The sequence below is a fragment of the Crinia signifera genome, chromosome 9 (genome assembly GCF_055691185.1).
Source record: "Crinia signifera chromosome 9, ASM5569118v1, whole genome shotgun sequence".
NCBI classification, from domain to species: domain Eukaryota; kingdom Metazoa; phylum Chordata; class Amphibia; order Anura; family Myobatrachidae; genus Crinia; species Crinia signifera.
This window is the reverse complement of record NC_139225.1, coordinates 167,534,689-167,553,052: the sequence shown is the minus strand read 5'-3', so window position 1 is coordinate 167,553,052 and position 18,364 is coordinate 167,534,689. Positions and strand designations below refer to the sequence as shown.

The window sequence follows — 18,364 nt, the reverse complement described above, 5'->3', positions numbered from 1 at the left end:
TACAGTAATATAGCATGAGACCTATGTTGCTGTATGTTATGTTACATGTAGTACAGTAATATAGCATGAGACCTATGTTGCTGTATGGTATGTTACATGTAGTACAGTAATATAGCATGAGACCTATGTTGCTGTATGGTATGTTACATGTAGTACAGTAATATAGCATGAGACCTATGTTGCTGTATGGTATGTTACATGTAGTACAGTAATATAGCATGAGACCTATGTTGCTGTATGTTATGTTACGTGCAGTACAGTAATATAGCATGAGACCTATGTTGCTGTATGTTATGGTACATGTAGTACAGTAATATAGCATGAGACCTATGTTGCTGTATGTTATGTTACATGTAGTACAGTAATATAGCATGAGACCTATGTTGCTGTATGTTATGTTACATGTAGTACAGTAATATAGCATGAGACCTATGTTGCTGTATGGTATGTTACATGTAGTACAGTAATATAGCATGAGACCTATGTTGCTGTATGGTATGTTACATGTAGTACAGTAATATAGCATGAGACCTATGTTACTGTATGTTGTTACATGCAGTACAGTAATATAGCATGAGACCTATGTTGCTGTATGTTATGTTACATGTAGTACAGTAATATAGCATGAGAACTATGTTGCTGTATGTTATGTTACATGTAGTACAGTAATATAGCATGAGACCTATGTTTCTGTATGGTATGTTACATGTAGTACAGTAATATAGCATGAGACCTATGTTGCTGTATGTTATGTTACATGTAGTACAGTAATATAGCATGAGACCTATGTTACTGTATGTTATGTTACATGTAGTACAGTAATATAGCATGAGACCTATGTTTCTGTATGGTATGTTACATGTAGTACAGTAATATAGCATGAGACCTATGTTGCTGTATGTTATGTTACATGTAGTACAGTAATATAGCATGAGACCTATGTTACTGTATGTTATGTTACGTGCAGTACAGTAATATAGCATGAGACCTATGTTACTGTATGTTATGTTACGTGCAGTACAGTAATATAGCATGAGAACTATGTTACTGTATGTTATGTTACGTGCAGTACAGTAATATAGCATGAGAACTATGTTACTGTATGTTATGTTACGTGCAGTACAGTAATATAGCATGAGAACTATGTTACTGTATGTTATGTTACGTGCAGTACAGTAATATAGCATGAGAACTATGTTGCTGTATGTTGTTACATGCAGTACAGTAATATAGCATGATACCTATGTTGCTGTATGTGATGTTACATGTAGTACAGTAATATAGCATGAGACCTATGTTGCTGTATGTTATGTTACATGCAGTACAGTAATATAGCATGAGACCTATGTTGCTGTATGGTATGTTACATGCAGTACAGTAATATAGCATGAGACCTATGTTACTGTATGTTATGTTACGTGTAGTACAGTAATATAGCATGAGACCTATGTTGCTGTATGTTATGTTACATGTAGTACAGTAATATAGCATGAGACCTATGTTGCTGTATGTTATGTTACATGTAGTACAGTAATATAGCATGAGACCTATGTTGCTGTATGGTGTGTTACATGTAGTACAGTAATATAGCATGAGACCTATGTTGCTGTATGTTATGTTACATGTAGTACAGTAATATAGCATGAGACCTATGTTGCTGTATGTTATGTTACATGTAGTACAGTAATATAGCATGAGACCTATGTTGCTGTATGTTATGTTACATGTAGTACAGTAATATAGCATGAGACCTATGTTGCTGTATGGTATGTTACGTGCAGTACAGTAATATAGCATGAGAACTATGTTACTGTATGTTATGTTACGTGCAGTACAGTAATATAGCATGAGACCTATGTTGCTGTATGGTATGTTACGTGCAGTACAGTAATATAGCATGAGAACTATGTTACTGTATGTTATGTTACGTGCAGTACAGTAATATAGCATGAGACCTATGTTGCTGTATGGTATGTTACGTGCAGTACAGTAATATAGCATGAGAACTATGTTACTGTATGTTATGTTACGTGCAGTACAGTAATATAGCATGAGACCTATGTTACTGTATGTTATGTTACGTGCAGTACAGTAATATAGCATGAGAACTATGTTACTGTATGTTATGTTACGTGCAGTACAGTAATATAGCATAAGACCTATGTTGCTGTATGTTATGTTACATGCAGTACAGTAATATAGCATGAGAACTATGTTGCTGTATGGTATGTTACGTGCAGTACAGTAATATAGCATGAGAACTATGTTACTGTATGTTATGTTACGTGCAGTACAGTAATATAGCATGAGACCTATGTTGCTGTATGGTATGTTACGTGCAGTACAGTAATATAGCATGAGAACTATGTAACTGTATGTTATGTTACGTGCAGTACAGTAATATAGCATGAGACCTATGTTACTGTATGTTATGTTACGTGCAGTACAGTAATATAGCATGAGAACTATGTTACTGTATGTTATGTTACGTGCAGTACAGTAATATAGCATGAGACCTATGTTGCTGTATGTTATGTTACATGCAGTACAGTAATATAGCATGAGACCTATGTTGCTGTATGGTATGTTACGTGCAGTACAGTAATATAGCATGAGAACTATGTTACTGTATGTTATGTTACGTGCAGTACAGTAATATAGCATGAGAACTATGTTACTGTATGTTATGTTACGTGCAGTACAGTAATATAGCATGAGACCTATGTTGCTGTATGGTATGTTACGTGCAGTACAGTAATATAGCATGAGAACTATGTTACTGTATGTTATGTTACGTGCAGTACAGTAATATAGCATGAGACCTATGTTACTGTATGTTATGTTACGTGCAGTACAGTAATATAGCATGAGAACTATGTTACTGTATGTTATGTTACGTGCAGTACAGTAATATAGCATGAGACCTATGTTGCTGTATGTTATGTTACATGCAGTACAGTAATATAGCATGAGACCTATGTTGCTGTATGGTATGTTACGTGCAGTACAGTAATATAGCATGAGAACTATGTTACTGTATGTTATGTTACGTGCAGTACAGTAATATAGCATGAGAACTATGTTACTGTATGTTATGTTACGTGCAGTACAGTAATATAGCATGAGACCTATGTTGCTGTATGGTATGTTACGTGCAGTACAGTAATATAGCATGAGAACTATGTTACTGTATGTTATGTTACGTGCAGTACAGTAATATAGCATGAGACCTATGTTACTGTATGTTATGTTACATGCAGTACAGTAATATAGCATGAGAACTATGTTACTGTATGTTATGTTACGTGCAGTACAGTAATATAGCATGAGACCTATGTTACTGTATGTTATGTTACGTGCAGTACAGTAATATAGCATGAGAACTATGTTACTGTATGTTAGGTTACGTGCATTACAGTAATATAGCATGAGAACTATGTTGCTGTATGTTATGTTACGTGCAGTACAGTAATATAGCATGAGACCTATGTGTGCTGTATGTTATGTTACGTGCAGTACAGTAATATAGCATGAGACCTATGTTGCTGTATGTTATGTTACGTGTAGTACAGTAATATAGCATGAGACCTATGTGTGCTGTATGTTATGTTACGTGCAGTACAGTAATATAGCATGAGACCTATGTTGCTGTATGTTATGTTACGTGCAGTACAGTAATATAGCATGAGACCTATGTGTGCTGTATGTTATGTTACGTGCAGTACAGTAATATAGCATGAGACCTATGTTGCTGTATGTGATGTTACGTGCAGTACAGTAATATAGCATGAGACCTATGTTACTGTATGTTATGTTACGTGCAGTACAGTAATATAGCATGAGAACTATGTTACTGTATGTTAGGTTACGTGCATTACAGTAATATAGCATGAGAACTATGTTGCTGTATGTTATGTTACGTGCAGTACAGTAATATAGCATGAGACCTATGTGTGCTGTATGTTATGTTACGTGCAGTACAGTAATATAGCATGAGAACTATGTTGCTGTATGTTATGTTACGTGCAGTACAGTAATATAGCATGAGACCTATGTGTGCTGTATGTTATGTTACGTGCAGTACAGTAATATAGCATGAGACCTATGTTGCTGTATGTTATGTTACGTGCAGTACAGTAATATAGCATGAGACCTATGTGTGCTGTATGTTATGTTACGTGCAGTACAGTAATATAGCATGAGACCTATGTTGCTGTATGTGATGTTACGTGCAGTACAGTAATATAGCATGAGACCTATGTTACTGTATGTTATGTTACGTGCAGTACAGTAATATAGCATGAGACCTATGTTACTGTATGTTATGTTACGTGCAGTACAGTAATATAGCATGAGAACTATGTTACTGTATGTTATGTTACGTGCAGTACAGTAATATAGCATGAGACCTATGTTACTGTATGTTATGTTACGTGCAGTACTGTAATATAGCATGAGACCTATGTTGCTGTATGTTATGTTACATGTAGTACAGTAATATAGCATGAGACCTATGTTGCTGTATGGTATGTTACATGTAGTACAGTAATATAGCATGAGACCTATGTTACTGTATGTTATGTTACGTGCAGTACAGTAATATAGCATGAGAACTATGTTACTGTATGTTATGTTACGTGCAGTACAGTAATATAGCATGAGACCTATGTTACTGTATGTTATGTTACGTGCAGTACAGTAATATAGCATGAGACCTATGTTACTGTATGTTATGTTACGTGCAGTACAGTAATATAGCATGAGAACTATGTTACTGTATGTTATGTTACATGTAGTACAGTAATATAGCATGAGACCTATGTTACTGTATGTTATGTTACATGCAGTACAGTAATATAGCATGAGACCTATGTTACTGTATGTTATGTTACGTGCAGTACAGTAATATAGCATGAGACCTATGTTACTGTATGTTATGTTACGTGCAGTACAGTAATATAGCATGAGACCTATGTTACTGTATGTTATGTTACGTGCAGTACAGTAATATAGCATGAGAACTATGTTACTGTATGTTATGTTACATGTAGTACAGTAATATAGCATGAGACCTATGTTACTGTATGTTATGTTACGTGCAGTACAGTAATATAGCATGAGAACTATGTTGCTGTATGTTGTTACATGCAGTACAGTAATATAGCATGATACCTATGTTGCTGTATGTGATGTTACATGTAGTACAGTAATATAGCATGAGACCTATGTTACTGTATGTTATGTTACGTGCAGTACAGTAATATAGCATGAGACCTATGTTACTGTATGTTATGTTACATGCAGTACAGTAATATAGCATGAGACCTATGTTACTGTATGTTATGTTACATGTAGTACAGTAATATAGCATGAGACCTATGTTGCTGTATGTTAGGTTACGTGCAGTACAGTAATATAGCATGAGAACTATGTTGCTGTATGTTGTTACATGCAGTACAGTAATATAGCATGATACCTATGTTGCTGTATGTGATGTTACATGTAGTACAGTAATATAGCATGAGACCTATGTTACTGTATGTTATGTTACGTGCAGTACAGTAATATAGCATGAGAACTATGTTACTGTATGTTATGTTACGTGCAGTACAGTAATATAGCATGAGAACTATGTTACTGTATGTTATGTTACGTGCAGTACAGTAATATAGCATGAGACCTATGTTACTGTATGTTATGTTACGTGCAGTACAGTAATATAGCATGAGAACTATGTTACTGTATGTTATGTTACGTGCAATACAGTAATGAGCTCCACACAAGTTTTCCGAACTGAATCCCTGGGGCTGATTGAGCCATTACGTAGCATGATTAATTAAAAATTGGAAGGGAAGGCGACCGGAGAACAGTGATGTCCCTTCACATACTGGGTATTAAGCCTTAACAAGAGATAAATGTCCAAAATATATATATATATATATATATATATATATATATATATATATATATATATATATATATATATATATATATATATATATATATATATATATATATATATATATATATATATATATATATATATATATATATATAGCACAGGTGTAGAGCCAGAAACAGATCCACAAGGAGCACTCACCAATAAGATCAATTGCAGTTTAATGGTACTTGTTTAGGATACAAAACATCTTACTTTTGTATTGGAGTCGACGTTTCGGCCACTAGAGGGCCTTTGTCAAGACAGATCACCAGGCACATCCGTACAGCACAAGCACTTCAAGTACTGTTTCTGGCTCTACACCTGTGCTATATTGGGAACATCATTGGATGTTTACTTAAGTGGAGCACCCCGAAAGTTGACAAGGGCTAGCCGTGAGTGCGGATTCTCCAAAACATATATATATATATATATATATATCACTCAGAGACTCACAATCCATCTGCTTATATCACTCAGAGACTCAAAATCCATCCGCTGGATATATATCTCTATCAAACTACTCCTCACCTCTATGGGGGGGAATTTACTGAGATGGAATTGGTACGAATGCACCCATTTGATCGCAATCACGGCCTGAACCCGGTGTTTGGCTAATTTACAAACAGCAATCTCCACTGAAACTGGCTGTACGAATGAGTACACCATTGTCAGAACTTTGCCGTATCTGGCCATAGAGTTCTACCTGATCGGCTAATTTACAATCATTCGTACTGGTGAATTCGTCCATGAAATCAGCTCAAAATACGACATTTAGCTGAAGCATCGCACGGAAAATCAGTATAACTAACCACGAGCTCTTGGACCAGTCCAGGTTACGAAAAATACAGGAGATAAAAAGTCTAGGGGTCCCCCCGTATTTTTATAACAAGCCCCGAGCTCCAACAGTCATCCCTGTAATGCCACAGTAGGGGGACACTTTGTATACAAGGTCCCCCAGCCAAAGCATCAACCTGTGGCTGGTCAGTCCTGGTCGAGACCCTGGGCTCGAGACACCCCCCACCCCCCCCCCAACAAAAAGTTAAAAATCAAAGTATTGGGTTTTGCGGTGGACTTGGCGACCCACAAGTGTATAAGTATATAGTGTACAGTATAACTATACTTACGGAGCACACACACACAGAGCACTTACATCGGAAGTTGAGATCCAGAAGAGACGGCGTGGATTTCACCTGGTCGCCTGCCATCTTGCGGAGGTTGTCTCGCCAGCCAACCAGCTTAGCCCTGGGAAGAAGAACTTCCATTAGTGATGGTATGGGGATAGAGATTGGCTATGCAGCCGGAGTGCCAGCAGGAGGTAGAATGGCAGACACATGACAGAGACTGGAGCTAGGGTCATCACACAGAGAGGGAGGAGAGAGGCATGAGGCAGCGGCTAGGAATGTGCTGAACACTCCTGTGTGAACCTCGCAGCAGGCTTATGGGTGGTGGATTATTACCCTGGGGCGAGAGAAAGGAGGGAGAGGCAGCTTATTTACAGGGTAATTGTGAGAACACAAATAGCTCAGAACAGGACATGCTGGAGCTGGGAAACGTGGCCGAGGTCCGGTATGGAGAAGAGCAATGATAGGACTGGCCACTAAGGGCGCTCTCTCTGCGCATGCACTATATGAGCAGTAACGTGTCCCAGCGCATACAGCAACGCAGACACTGACACATGCACTATATGAGCAGTAACCTGTCCCAGCGCATACAGCAACGCAGACACTGACACATGCACTATATGAGCAGTAACGTGTCCCAGCGCATACAGCAACGCAGACACTGACACATGCACTATATGAGCAGTAACGTGTCCCAGCGCACACAGCAACGCAGACACTGACACATGCACTATATGAGCAGTAACGTGTCCTAGCGCACACAGCAACGCAGACACTGACACATGCACTATATGAGCAGTAACGCGTCCCAGCGCATACAGAAACGCAGACACTGACACATGCACTATATGAGCAGTAACGTGTCCTAGCGCACACAGCAAAGCAGACACTGACACATGCACTATATGAGCAGTAACGTGTCCCAGCGCATACAGCAACGCAGACACTGACACATGCACTATATGAGTAGTAACGTGTCATAGCACACACAGCAACGCAGACACTGACACATGCACTATATGAGCAGTAACGTGTCCCAGCGCATACAGCAACGCAGACACTGACACATGCACTATATGAGCAGTAATGTGTCCCAGCGCACACAGCAACGCAGACACTGACACATGCACTATATGAGCAGTAGCGTGTCCTAGCGCACACAGCAACGCAGACACTGACACATGCACTATATGAGCAGTAATGTGTCCCAGCGCACACAGCAACGCAGACACTGACACATGCACTATATGAGCAGTAACGTGTCCTAGTGCACACAGCAAAGCAGACACTGACACATGCACTATATGAGCAGTAACGTGTCCCAGCGCATACAGCAACGCAGACACTGACACATGCACTATATGAGTAGTAACGTGTCATAGTGCACACAGCAACGCAGACACTGACACATGCACTATATGAGCAGTAACGTGTCCCAGCGCATACAGCAACGCAGACACTGACACATGCACTATATGAGCAGTAACGTGTCCCAGCGCACACAGCAACGCAGGCATTGACACATGCACTATATGAGCAGTAATGTGTCCCAGCGCATACAGCAATGCAGACACTGACACATGCACTATATGAGCAGTAACGTGTCCCAGCGCACACAGCAATGCAGACACTGACACATGCACTATATGAGCAGTAACGTGTCCCAGCGCATACAGCAACGCAGACACTGACACATGCACTATATGAGCAGTAACGTGTCCCAGCGCACACAGCAATGCAGACATTGACACATGCACTATATGAGCAGTAACTTGTCCCAGCGCATACAGCAATGCAGACATTGACACATGCACTATATGAGCAGTAACGTGTCCCAGCGCACACAGCAATGCAGACATTGACACATGCACTATATGAGCAGTAACGTGTCCCAGCGCATACAGCAACGCAGACACTGACACGTGCACTATATGAGCAGTAACGTGTCCCAGCGCACACAGCAACGCAGGCATTGACACATGCACTATATGAGCAGTAACGTGTCCCAGTGCATACAGCAATGCAGACACTGACACATGCACTATATGAGCAGTAACGTGTCCCTGCGCATACAGCAATGCAGACACTGACACATGCACTATATGAGCAGTAACGTGTCCCAGCGCACACAGCAATGCAGACTGACACATGCACTATATGAGCAGTAACGTGTCCCAGCGCATACAGCAATGCAGGCATTGACACATGCACTATATGATCAGTAACGTGTCCCAGCGCATACAGCAATGCAGACATTGACACATGCACTATATGAGCAGTAACGTGTCCCAGCGCATACAGCAATGCAGACATTGACACATGCACTATATGAGCAGTAACGTGTCCCAGCGCACACGGCAACACAGAATTTGACGCATGCAATATATGAGTAGCAACTTGTCATAGCGCACACAGCAACACAGAAACTGACGCATGCACTATATGAGCAGTAACGTGTCCCAGCTGACACAGCAATGCAGATACTGACACACACAGGGAGGTGCACTCCAATATTACAGACCAGATGTGTGCACAGCAGGGGAATACATGGGAACATAGCAACCAATCACATAGCACCTTCTACAAGACAATAGATAGAATCAGATTGGTTGCCATTAGCAACATCCCATTTTCAACACAACACCCATCTTAATAAATGTACTCCTTAAGAGTGTTCCCATATATTGCACTGTCCCAGGCAGGTCTGTAATAACAGAGGCTGAAGACGGGAGCAAGTCCCATGCGGGTGTTAGCACTGCACTATGCAGGCCCACAGACACAGGTAATGACACTCAGTATTGGGGGATGAGAACTGTCCTGATATCTGTGCTCAGGAACAGTTTGTCCTCAGTGTTACACCCTCCTGGCATTATGCAACCCGCAGCTCCCAGCTCAACTCTGCAACACGTGGACAGTAGACACAAGGCAGGAGGTAAGAGGCATGGGGAATATCTGGTCAATCTGTGACTTCCCTGCAGGGAAGGACAAGCAGTCACAAATCACCTACTTAATGTCACTATCTCCTCTTATATGTAGACGGGGCGTCCATTATCCTAGACCTGGCAATATTGGATCTACAGGCCACGCAACTACAGATGGGCACCACAGAATAAACGCTTGTGGCAAAATGCCATGAAGGGGAAATATTGACAGTAACGTCAGAGTTCCTGGTGGCTGAAGCCAGTGCAGATAAGGCCAAAAAATCTAAAATGTTGGGGAATGCTGTTATTTTTATTGTTCAACGCTGCAGCACAAAGACTAGCCTTGGCCGGATGTTATGTCCAGTCTTTACCACCACGCACACCAAAAGAGGAAGGGAGGGGGTAGGCATCAGTCAGCCAGTGAGAGCTATGAGGTGAGGGGGGACACCGGCTCTGAGAACTGACAGGTGGCACCAGTCCTGTACATACATATAGTGCCTGGGCCTCAGGCAGCCAGTGAGAGCTATGAGGTGAGGGGGAATGCCGGCTCTGAGCACTGACAGGAGGCATCAGTCTTATACATCCATATAATGCCTTGGCATCAGGCAGCCAGTGAGAGCTATGAGGTGAGGGGGGACACCGGCTCTGAGAACGGACACGAGGCACCAGTACTGTACATACATATAGTGCCTGGGCATTAGGCAGCCAGTGAGAGCTGTGAGGGGGGATACCAGCTCCGAAGAACTGACAGGAGGCACTGGTCCTGTACATCCATATAGTGCCTGGGCTTCAGGCAGCCAGTGAGAGCTATGAGGTGAGGGGGAACGCCAGCTCTGAGCACTGACAGGAGGCATCAGTCCTATACATCCATATAATGCCTTGGCATCAGGCAGCCAGTGAGAGCTATGAGGTGAGGGGGGACACCGGCTCTGAGAACGGACACGAGGCACCAGTACTGTACATACATATAGTGCCTGGGGATTAGTCAGCCAGTGAGAGCTATGAGGTGAGGGGGGACACCAGCTCTGAGCACTGACAGGAGGCACTGGTCCTGTACATCCATATAGTGCCTGGGCTTCAGGCAGCCAATGAGAGCTATGAGGTGAGGGGGGACACCGGCTCTGAGAACTGACAGGAGGCACCAGTACTGTACATACATATAGTGCCTGGGCATTAGGCAGCCAGTGAGAGCTATGAGGTGAGGGAGAACGCCGGCTCTGAGCACTGACACGAGGCACCAGTACTGTACATACATATAGTGCCTGGGCTTCAGGCAGCCAGTGAGAGCTATGAGGTGAAGGGGGGGGGGGAGAACGCCGGCTCTGAGCACTGACAGGAGGCATCAGTCCTATACATCCATATAATGCCTGGGCATCAGGCAGCCAGTGAGAGCTATGAGGCATACTTGCCTACTTTTGAAAACTATTTTGAGGGAGATTTTAGCTGATCGTAGAATGTGCCGCTCTGCTGAGAGGTGTGTCATGCTCCACCCAGAGGGCGTGTCTAACTCCACCCACTAAGGGGCGTGTCCTGCAGTGGCAGATGAGAGCGAGTGTTGAGTAAAGAAAGAGGGAGGGGAAACTGGGAAAAAAATGGGAGCATTCCACTGAATGTGGGAGAATAGGCAAACCTCGATTACACCCAGAGGAAAGAGCTCTAAAACCAACATACAGCACTGCACTTAAACATACGAGTCCCACTATATACAGTATATATACACTAATAAGAGCATCACTGACTTCACAGAACATACAATTATTTAAACGTTAAAACAATTTAACTATACAATTTATACCAGCAATAATAGCAAATATATTTGTTAAACTGTCAGTTTTAAATGTTTTTTTTTTTTACATTACATTTCTTACATAGTCTCCCTCTATTATAATCCTGTCCTAAACAGAAACATCCACCTATCTAAACAGCAAAGATCATGTCCCAGAACTTTCCCAGCCCTCACACCTCCACCTCAAAGCTCACACCACAATAATGGGTCGGATGCCTTAGGTTTTTTAAGGGGGCAGACATTCCCTTCGGGATGCCAGCCTCTGTCTGGCATCCCGCAGGGCCACCGCACTCGTACCACAATGTCTGATAACCTACGCCGCTGGCCTGACAACCCTCCCCCTCATCCCTCAGTGTAAAACACCTCTGGACTATGATAAGATTACCTGGGATACTTCCGAAGACAGGCGGCCAGGATGCTGGTGGTCAAAATACAGACACAGGCATCCCGATGGAGAAACAGGTATAGTTATACTCACCCTCTCCCTGCCCCCGCTAAGCTTCCTTTCCTGCAGCCTAACCCTACGCCCCACCTGCAGCCTAACCCTACGCCCCACCTGCAGCCTAACCCTACGCCCCACCTGCAGCCTAACCCTACGCCCCACCTGCAGCCTAACCCTACGCCCCACCTGCAGCCTAACCCTACGCCCCACCTGCAGCCTAACCCTACGCCCCACCTGCAGCCTAACCCTACGCCCCACCTGCAGCCTACCCTACGCCCCACCTGCAGCCTACCCTACGCCCCACCTGCAGCCTAACCCTACGCCCCACCTGCAGCCTACCCTACGCCCCACCTGCAGCCTAACCCTACGCCCCACCTGTAGCCTAACCCTATGCCCCACCTGCAGCTGACTATAACCCTCCCTGCTAGTGACTAACCCGCCCCACATACTCACCAATTGGAATGCCGACTGTCAATAATCCAGTGTTGGCATCCTGACTGTTGATATATATTGTATGTATATCACCCCCACACATCCAACCCTTATATACACATATGCCTACCCCCCCCCAAATCCATTATACATATATGACTATCAGACCCTCACATCTATTATACATACTTAAATATATGACTATCAGCCCCACATCCATTATACATAACTATCACCCCCCCCCACACACACATCCATTATACATGACTATCAGCCCCCATATCTATTATACATACATGACTATTAGCCCCCCACATCCATTACATATATTACTACCAGGCCCCCACATCCATTATACTCTTATATACCTACCTATTTCTAACCCACCGCACTCACACCTTTTATACACATATCGCCCCCCCTTATATACTGTAACCTACGATGGCTGTGAGGATCCGGTCCCCGGTGAGGACGCTGAGCTCTGTCCTTGTCCCCCATGTGGGCAGGGAGTACAGTCAGCCGGCCAGGCAGATGAGGAAGCCGGGGATGTGGGGGCGGAGCATCCTCCTCTTCCCTGCAGAGAGCGCAGTCACGGAGCTGCTGTGCATCTGAAGGGCGGAGGTTCCCCAGCTGTCATCCTCATCCTACCCCATCAATCAGTGGCTGCCGCTGCCGCAGCCGCACCTCGGGTCTTCTCCCTGCCGCCCTCCTACTCACGCTGCTGCTGCTGCTACTCAGATTCTTCCCTCCCACGGACACCAATACCCACACAGCCCCGCGATGGCAGACAGAATGATGTCACAACGTCGCGCATAAAGGCCCCGCCCCCGGAGCATCGCGTTCGCGCATGCGCAGTCTGTTTTTTCGGTAAGGGGACAAAAAAAACGGGAGGAACATAGGGATTTGCGGGGGAGCGGGAGGAGGATTGAAAACACGGGAGACTCCCGCTAAATGCGGGAGGGTAGGCAAGTATGGCTATGAGGTGAGGGGGGACACCGGCTCTGAGAACTGACAGGTGGCACCAGTCCTGTACATACATATAGTGCCTGGGCATCGGGCATTGAGAGCTATGAGGTGAGGGGGGACACCAGCTACGAAGCACTGACAGGAGGCACCAGTCCTGTACATACATATAGTGCCTGGCTATCAGGCACCCAGTGAGAGCTATGAGGTGAAGGGGGGGGGGGGGACACCGGATCAGAACACTGACAGGAGGCATCAGTCCTATACATCCATATAATGCCTTGGCATCAGGCAGCCAGTGAGAGCTATGAGGTGAGGGGGACACCGGCTCTGAGAACTGACATGAGGCACCAGTACTGTACATACATATAGTGCCTGGGCATTGGGCAGTGAGAGCTATGAGGTGAGGGGGGACACCAGCTCTGAGCACTGACAGGAGGCATCAGTCTTGTACATACATATAGTGCCTGGGCATCGGGCAGCCAGTGAGAACTATGAGGTGAGGGGGACACCGGCTCTGAGAACTGACACGAGGCACCAGTACTGTACATACATATAGTGCCTGGGCATTGGGCAGTGAGAGCTATGAGGTGAGGGGGGACACCAGCTACGAAGCACTGACACGAGGCACCAGTCCTGTACATACATATACTGCCTGGGCATCAGGCAGACAGTGAGAGCTATGAGGTGAGGTGGAACACCGGATCAGAACACTGACAGGAGGCATCAGTCCTATACATCCATATAGTGCATGGACATCAGGCAGCCAGTGAGAGCTATGAGGTGAAGGGGGGGGGGGGGACACCGGATCAGAACACTGACAGGAGGCATCAGTCCTATACATCCATATAATGCCTGGCCATCAGGCAGCCAGTGAGAGTTATGAGGTGAAGGGAGGGGGGGGGAGCCGGCTCTGAGCACTGACAGGAGGCACCACTCCTCTACATCCATATAATGCCTAGGCATCAGGCAGCCAGTGAGAGCTATGAGGTGAGGGGGGACGCCGGCTCTGAGCACTGACAGGTGGCACCAGTCCTGTACATCCATATACTGCCTGGACATCAGGCAGCCAGTGAGAGCGATGAGGTGAAGGGAGGGGGGGGGGAGCCGGCTCTGAGCACTGACAGGAGGCATCAGTCCTATACATCCATATAATGCCTGGGGATTAGGCAGCCAGTGAGAGCTATGAGGTGAAGGGGGGGGGGGGGGGGGGACACCGGATCAGAACACTGACAGGAGGTATCAGTCCTATACATCCATATAGTGCCTGGGGATTAGGCAGCCAGTGAGAGCTATGAGGTGAGGGGGACGCCTGCTCCAAGCACTGACAGGAGGCATCAGTCCTCTACATCCATATAGTGCCTAGGCATCAGGCAGCCAGTGAGAGCTATGAGGTGAGGGGGACGCCTGCTCCAAGCACTGACAGGAGGCATCAGTCCTCTACATCCATATAGTGCCTAGGCATCAGGCAGCCAGTGAGAGCTATGAGGTGAGGGGGAACGCCAGCTCTGAGAACGGACACGAGGCACCAGTACTGTACATACATATAGTGCATGGACATCAGGCAGCCAGTGAGAGCTATGAGGTGAAGGGGGGGGGGGGACACCGGATCAGAACACTGACAGGAGGCATCAGTCCTATACATCCATATAATGCCTGGCCATCAGGCAGCCAGTGAGAGTTATGAGGTGAAGGGAGGGGGGGGGGAGCCGGCTCTGAGCACTGACAGGAGGCACCACTCCTCTACATCCATATAGTGCCTAGGCATCAGGCAGCCAGTGAGAGCTATGAGGTGAAGGGAGGGGGGGGAGCCGGCTCTGAGCACTGACAGGAGGCATCAGTCCTATACATCCATATAATGCCTGGGGATTAGGCAGCCAGTGAGAGCTATGAGGTGAAGGGGGGGGGGGGGGGACACCGGATCAGAACACTGACAGGAGGTATCAGTCCTATACATCCATATAGTGCCTGGGGATTAGGCAGCCAGTGAGAGCTATGAGGTGAGGGGGACGCCTGCTCCAAGCACTGACAGGAGGCATCAGTCCTCTACATCCATATAGTGCCTAGGCATCAGGCAGCCAGTGAGAGCTATGAGGTGAGGGGAGACACCGGCTCTGAGAACGGACACGAGGCACCAGTACTGTACATACATATAGTGCCTGGGCATTAGGCAGCCAGTGAGAGCTATGAGGTGAGGGGGGACACCGGCTCCGAAGAACTGACAGGAGGCACTGGTCCTGTACATCCATATAGTGCCTGGGCTTCAGGCAGCCAGTGAGAGCTATGAGGTGAGGGGGGACACCGGCTCCGAAGAACTGACAGGAGGCACTGGTCCTGTACATCCATATAGTGCCTGGGCATTAGGCAGCCAGTGAGAGCTATGAGGTGAGGGGGGACACCAGCTCTGAGCACTGACAGGAGGCATCAGTCCTCTACATCCATATAGTGCCTAGGCATCAGGCAGCCAGTGAGAGCTATGAGGTGAGGGGGGACACACCGGCTCCAAGCACTGAAAGGAGGCATCAGTCCTATACATCCATATAATGCCTGGGCATCAGGCAGCCAGTGAGAGCTATGAGGTGAGGGGGGACGCCGGCTCTGAGCACTGACAGGAGGCATCAGTCCTATACATACATATAATGCTTGGGCATCAGGCAGCCAGTGAGAGCTATGAGGTGAGGGGGGACACCAGCTCTGAGCACTGACAGGAGGCATCAGTCCTCTACATCCATATAGTGCCTAGGCATCAGGCAGCCAGTGAGAGCTATGAGGTGAGTGGGGACACCGGCTCTGAGAACTGACAGGAGGCATCAGTCCTGTACATCCATATAGTGCCTGGGCATCAGGCAGCCAGTGAGAACTGTGAGGTGGGGGGGGGGTACGGTGGCTCTGAGCACTGACAGGAGGCATCAGTCCTGTACATCCATATAGTGCCTGGGCATCAGGCAGCCAGTGAGAGCTATGAGGTGAAGGGGGGGGGGGGGGGGGGGACACCGGATCAGAACACTGACAGGAGGTATCAGTCCTATACATCCATATAGTGCCTGGGCATCAGGCAGCCAGTGAGAACTGTGAGGTGGGGGGGGGGGTACGGTGGCTCTGAGAACTGACAGGAGGCATCAGTCCTGTACATCCATATAGTGCCTGGGCATCAGGCAGCCAGTGAGAACTGTGAGGTGGGGGGGGGGTACGGTGGCTCTGAGCACTGACAGGAGGCATCAGTCCTGTACATCCATATAGTGCCTGGGCATCAGGCAGCCAGTGAGAACTGTGAGGTGGGGGGGGGGTACGGTGGCTCTGAGCACTGACAGGAGGCATCAGTCCTATACATCCATATAGTGCCTGGCCATCAGGCAGCCAGTGAGAGCTATGAGGCGAGTGCACCAGTCCTGTGCATCCATATAGTGCCTGAGGAGGTAACGTTGGTTCCAAACACCAAGTGGGAGAAGTTGGGTGGTGGCAGCAATATACCCATCCACAGGTAGTCACTGCCAGTTAGAGGGAATCCCCTACTGGTCAGATCTCATGAGACCAGAATCTGCTATCTGTGGGTCTGAAGGGCAGGCGTCCGGTCACAGCCATGCTGAAACTGATGCAAAGGATGCTGGCATGTGCAGTTCATCAACTAAGGACTGTGCATCCTGTGTATGCTGCAGTGTTCCCAGCATCAGCCCATGCACAGATCTCTACATAGACATATACCTAATGTATGGGGGCCTCACACTAAAGCCCTGTACACATGGGGCGACGTGCTTCAGCACACCTCGCGGGTGTCCTGCGATGCTGTGTGCTGAGCAATCGTGCTGGACCACACATCACCATCGCTGTAGGGCATACACACGGAGCAATCCATGCTCCATTTCTTAGCGATCTAGGCACATTGCCTAGAAAAGGTGCTGAAATCGCCCCATCTGTATGCCCCTTTTAGTGTATATACAGAAGGGGTGTATATGGTAGCTCTCCAATTTCTGGGGAACTACATATCTCAGAATGCCCTAGCAGAATATCTGTATAGATATGTAGTTTCCCCAGCAGCTGGAGAGCATAGGAATGTGATTTAACTATTGCAGCCGCAGTGGCTGGCTCATGCTGGGACTGTGGCTCGACCACCTATATAACACACCAGCAGTATGCACATGGTGCTGGAGCAGGAACCCTCCCAGTGGCTGGGGCTCATGCAGGGACTGTGGCTCGACCACCTATATATACACAGCAGCAGTATGCACATGGTGCTGGAGCAGGAACCCTCCCAGTGGGCTGGGCTCATGCTGGGACTGTGGCTCGACCACCTATATATACACAGCAGCAGTATGCACATGGTGCTGGAGCAGGAACCCTCCCAGTGGCTGGGCTCATGCTGGGACTGTGGCTTCAACCACCTATATATATATATATACACACCAGCAGTATGCACATGGTGCTGGAGCTGGAACCCTCCCAGTGGCTGGCTCATGCTGGGACTGTGGCTCGACCACCTATATATACACACCAGCAGTATGCACATGGTGCTGGAGCTGGAACCCTCCAGGGGCTAGGCTCATGCTGGGACTGTGGCTCGACCACCTATATATACACACCAGCAGTATGCACATGGTGCTGGAGCAGGAACCCTCCCAGTGGCTGGGGCTCATGCAGGGACTGTGGCTCGACCCACCTATATATACACAGCAGCAGTATGCACATGGTGCTGGAGCAGGAACCCTCCCAGTGGCTGGGCTCATGCTGGGGACTGTGGCTCGACCACCTATATATACAGCA

At 46.5% G+C, this 18,364-nt stretch overlaps 1 protein-coding gene across 3 annotated transcripts in view; it reads right to left on the bottom strand.

Annotated features, from left to right (window-relative positions):
* PPP1R13L (protein phosphatase 1 regulatory subunit 13 like) overlaps nt 1-18,364 on the bottom strand; it is an 85,551-nt gene that overhangs the window by 39,053 nt on the left and 28,134 nt on the right. For all 3 annotated transcript variants that reach the window (XM_083160416.1, XM_083160417.1, XM_083160418.1), the window contains exon 2: nt 7,092-7,183. In XM_083160416.1, coding sequence (XP_083016542.1) covers nt 7,092-7,183 — 92 coding nt within the window. The remainder of the gene's footprint in view (nt 1-7,091; nt 7,184-18,364) is intronic.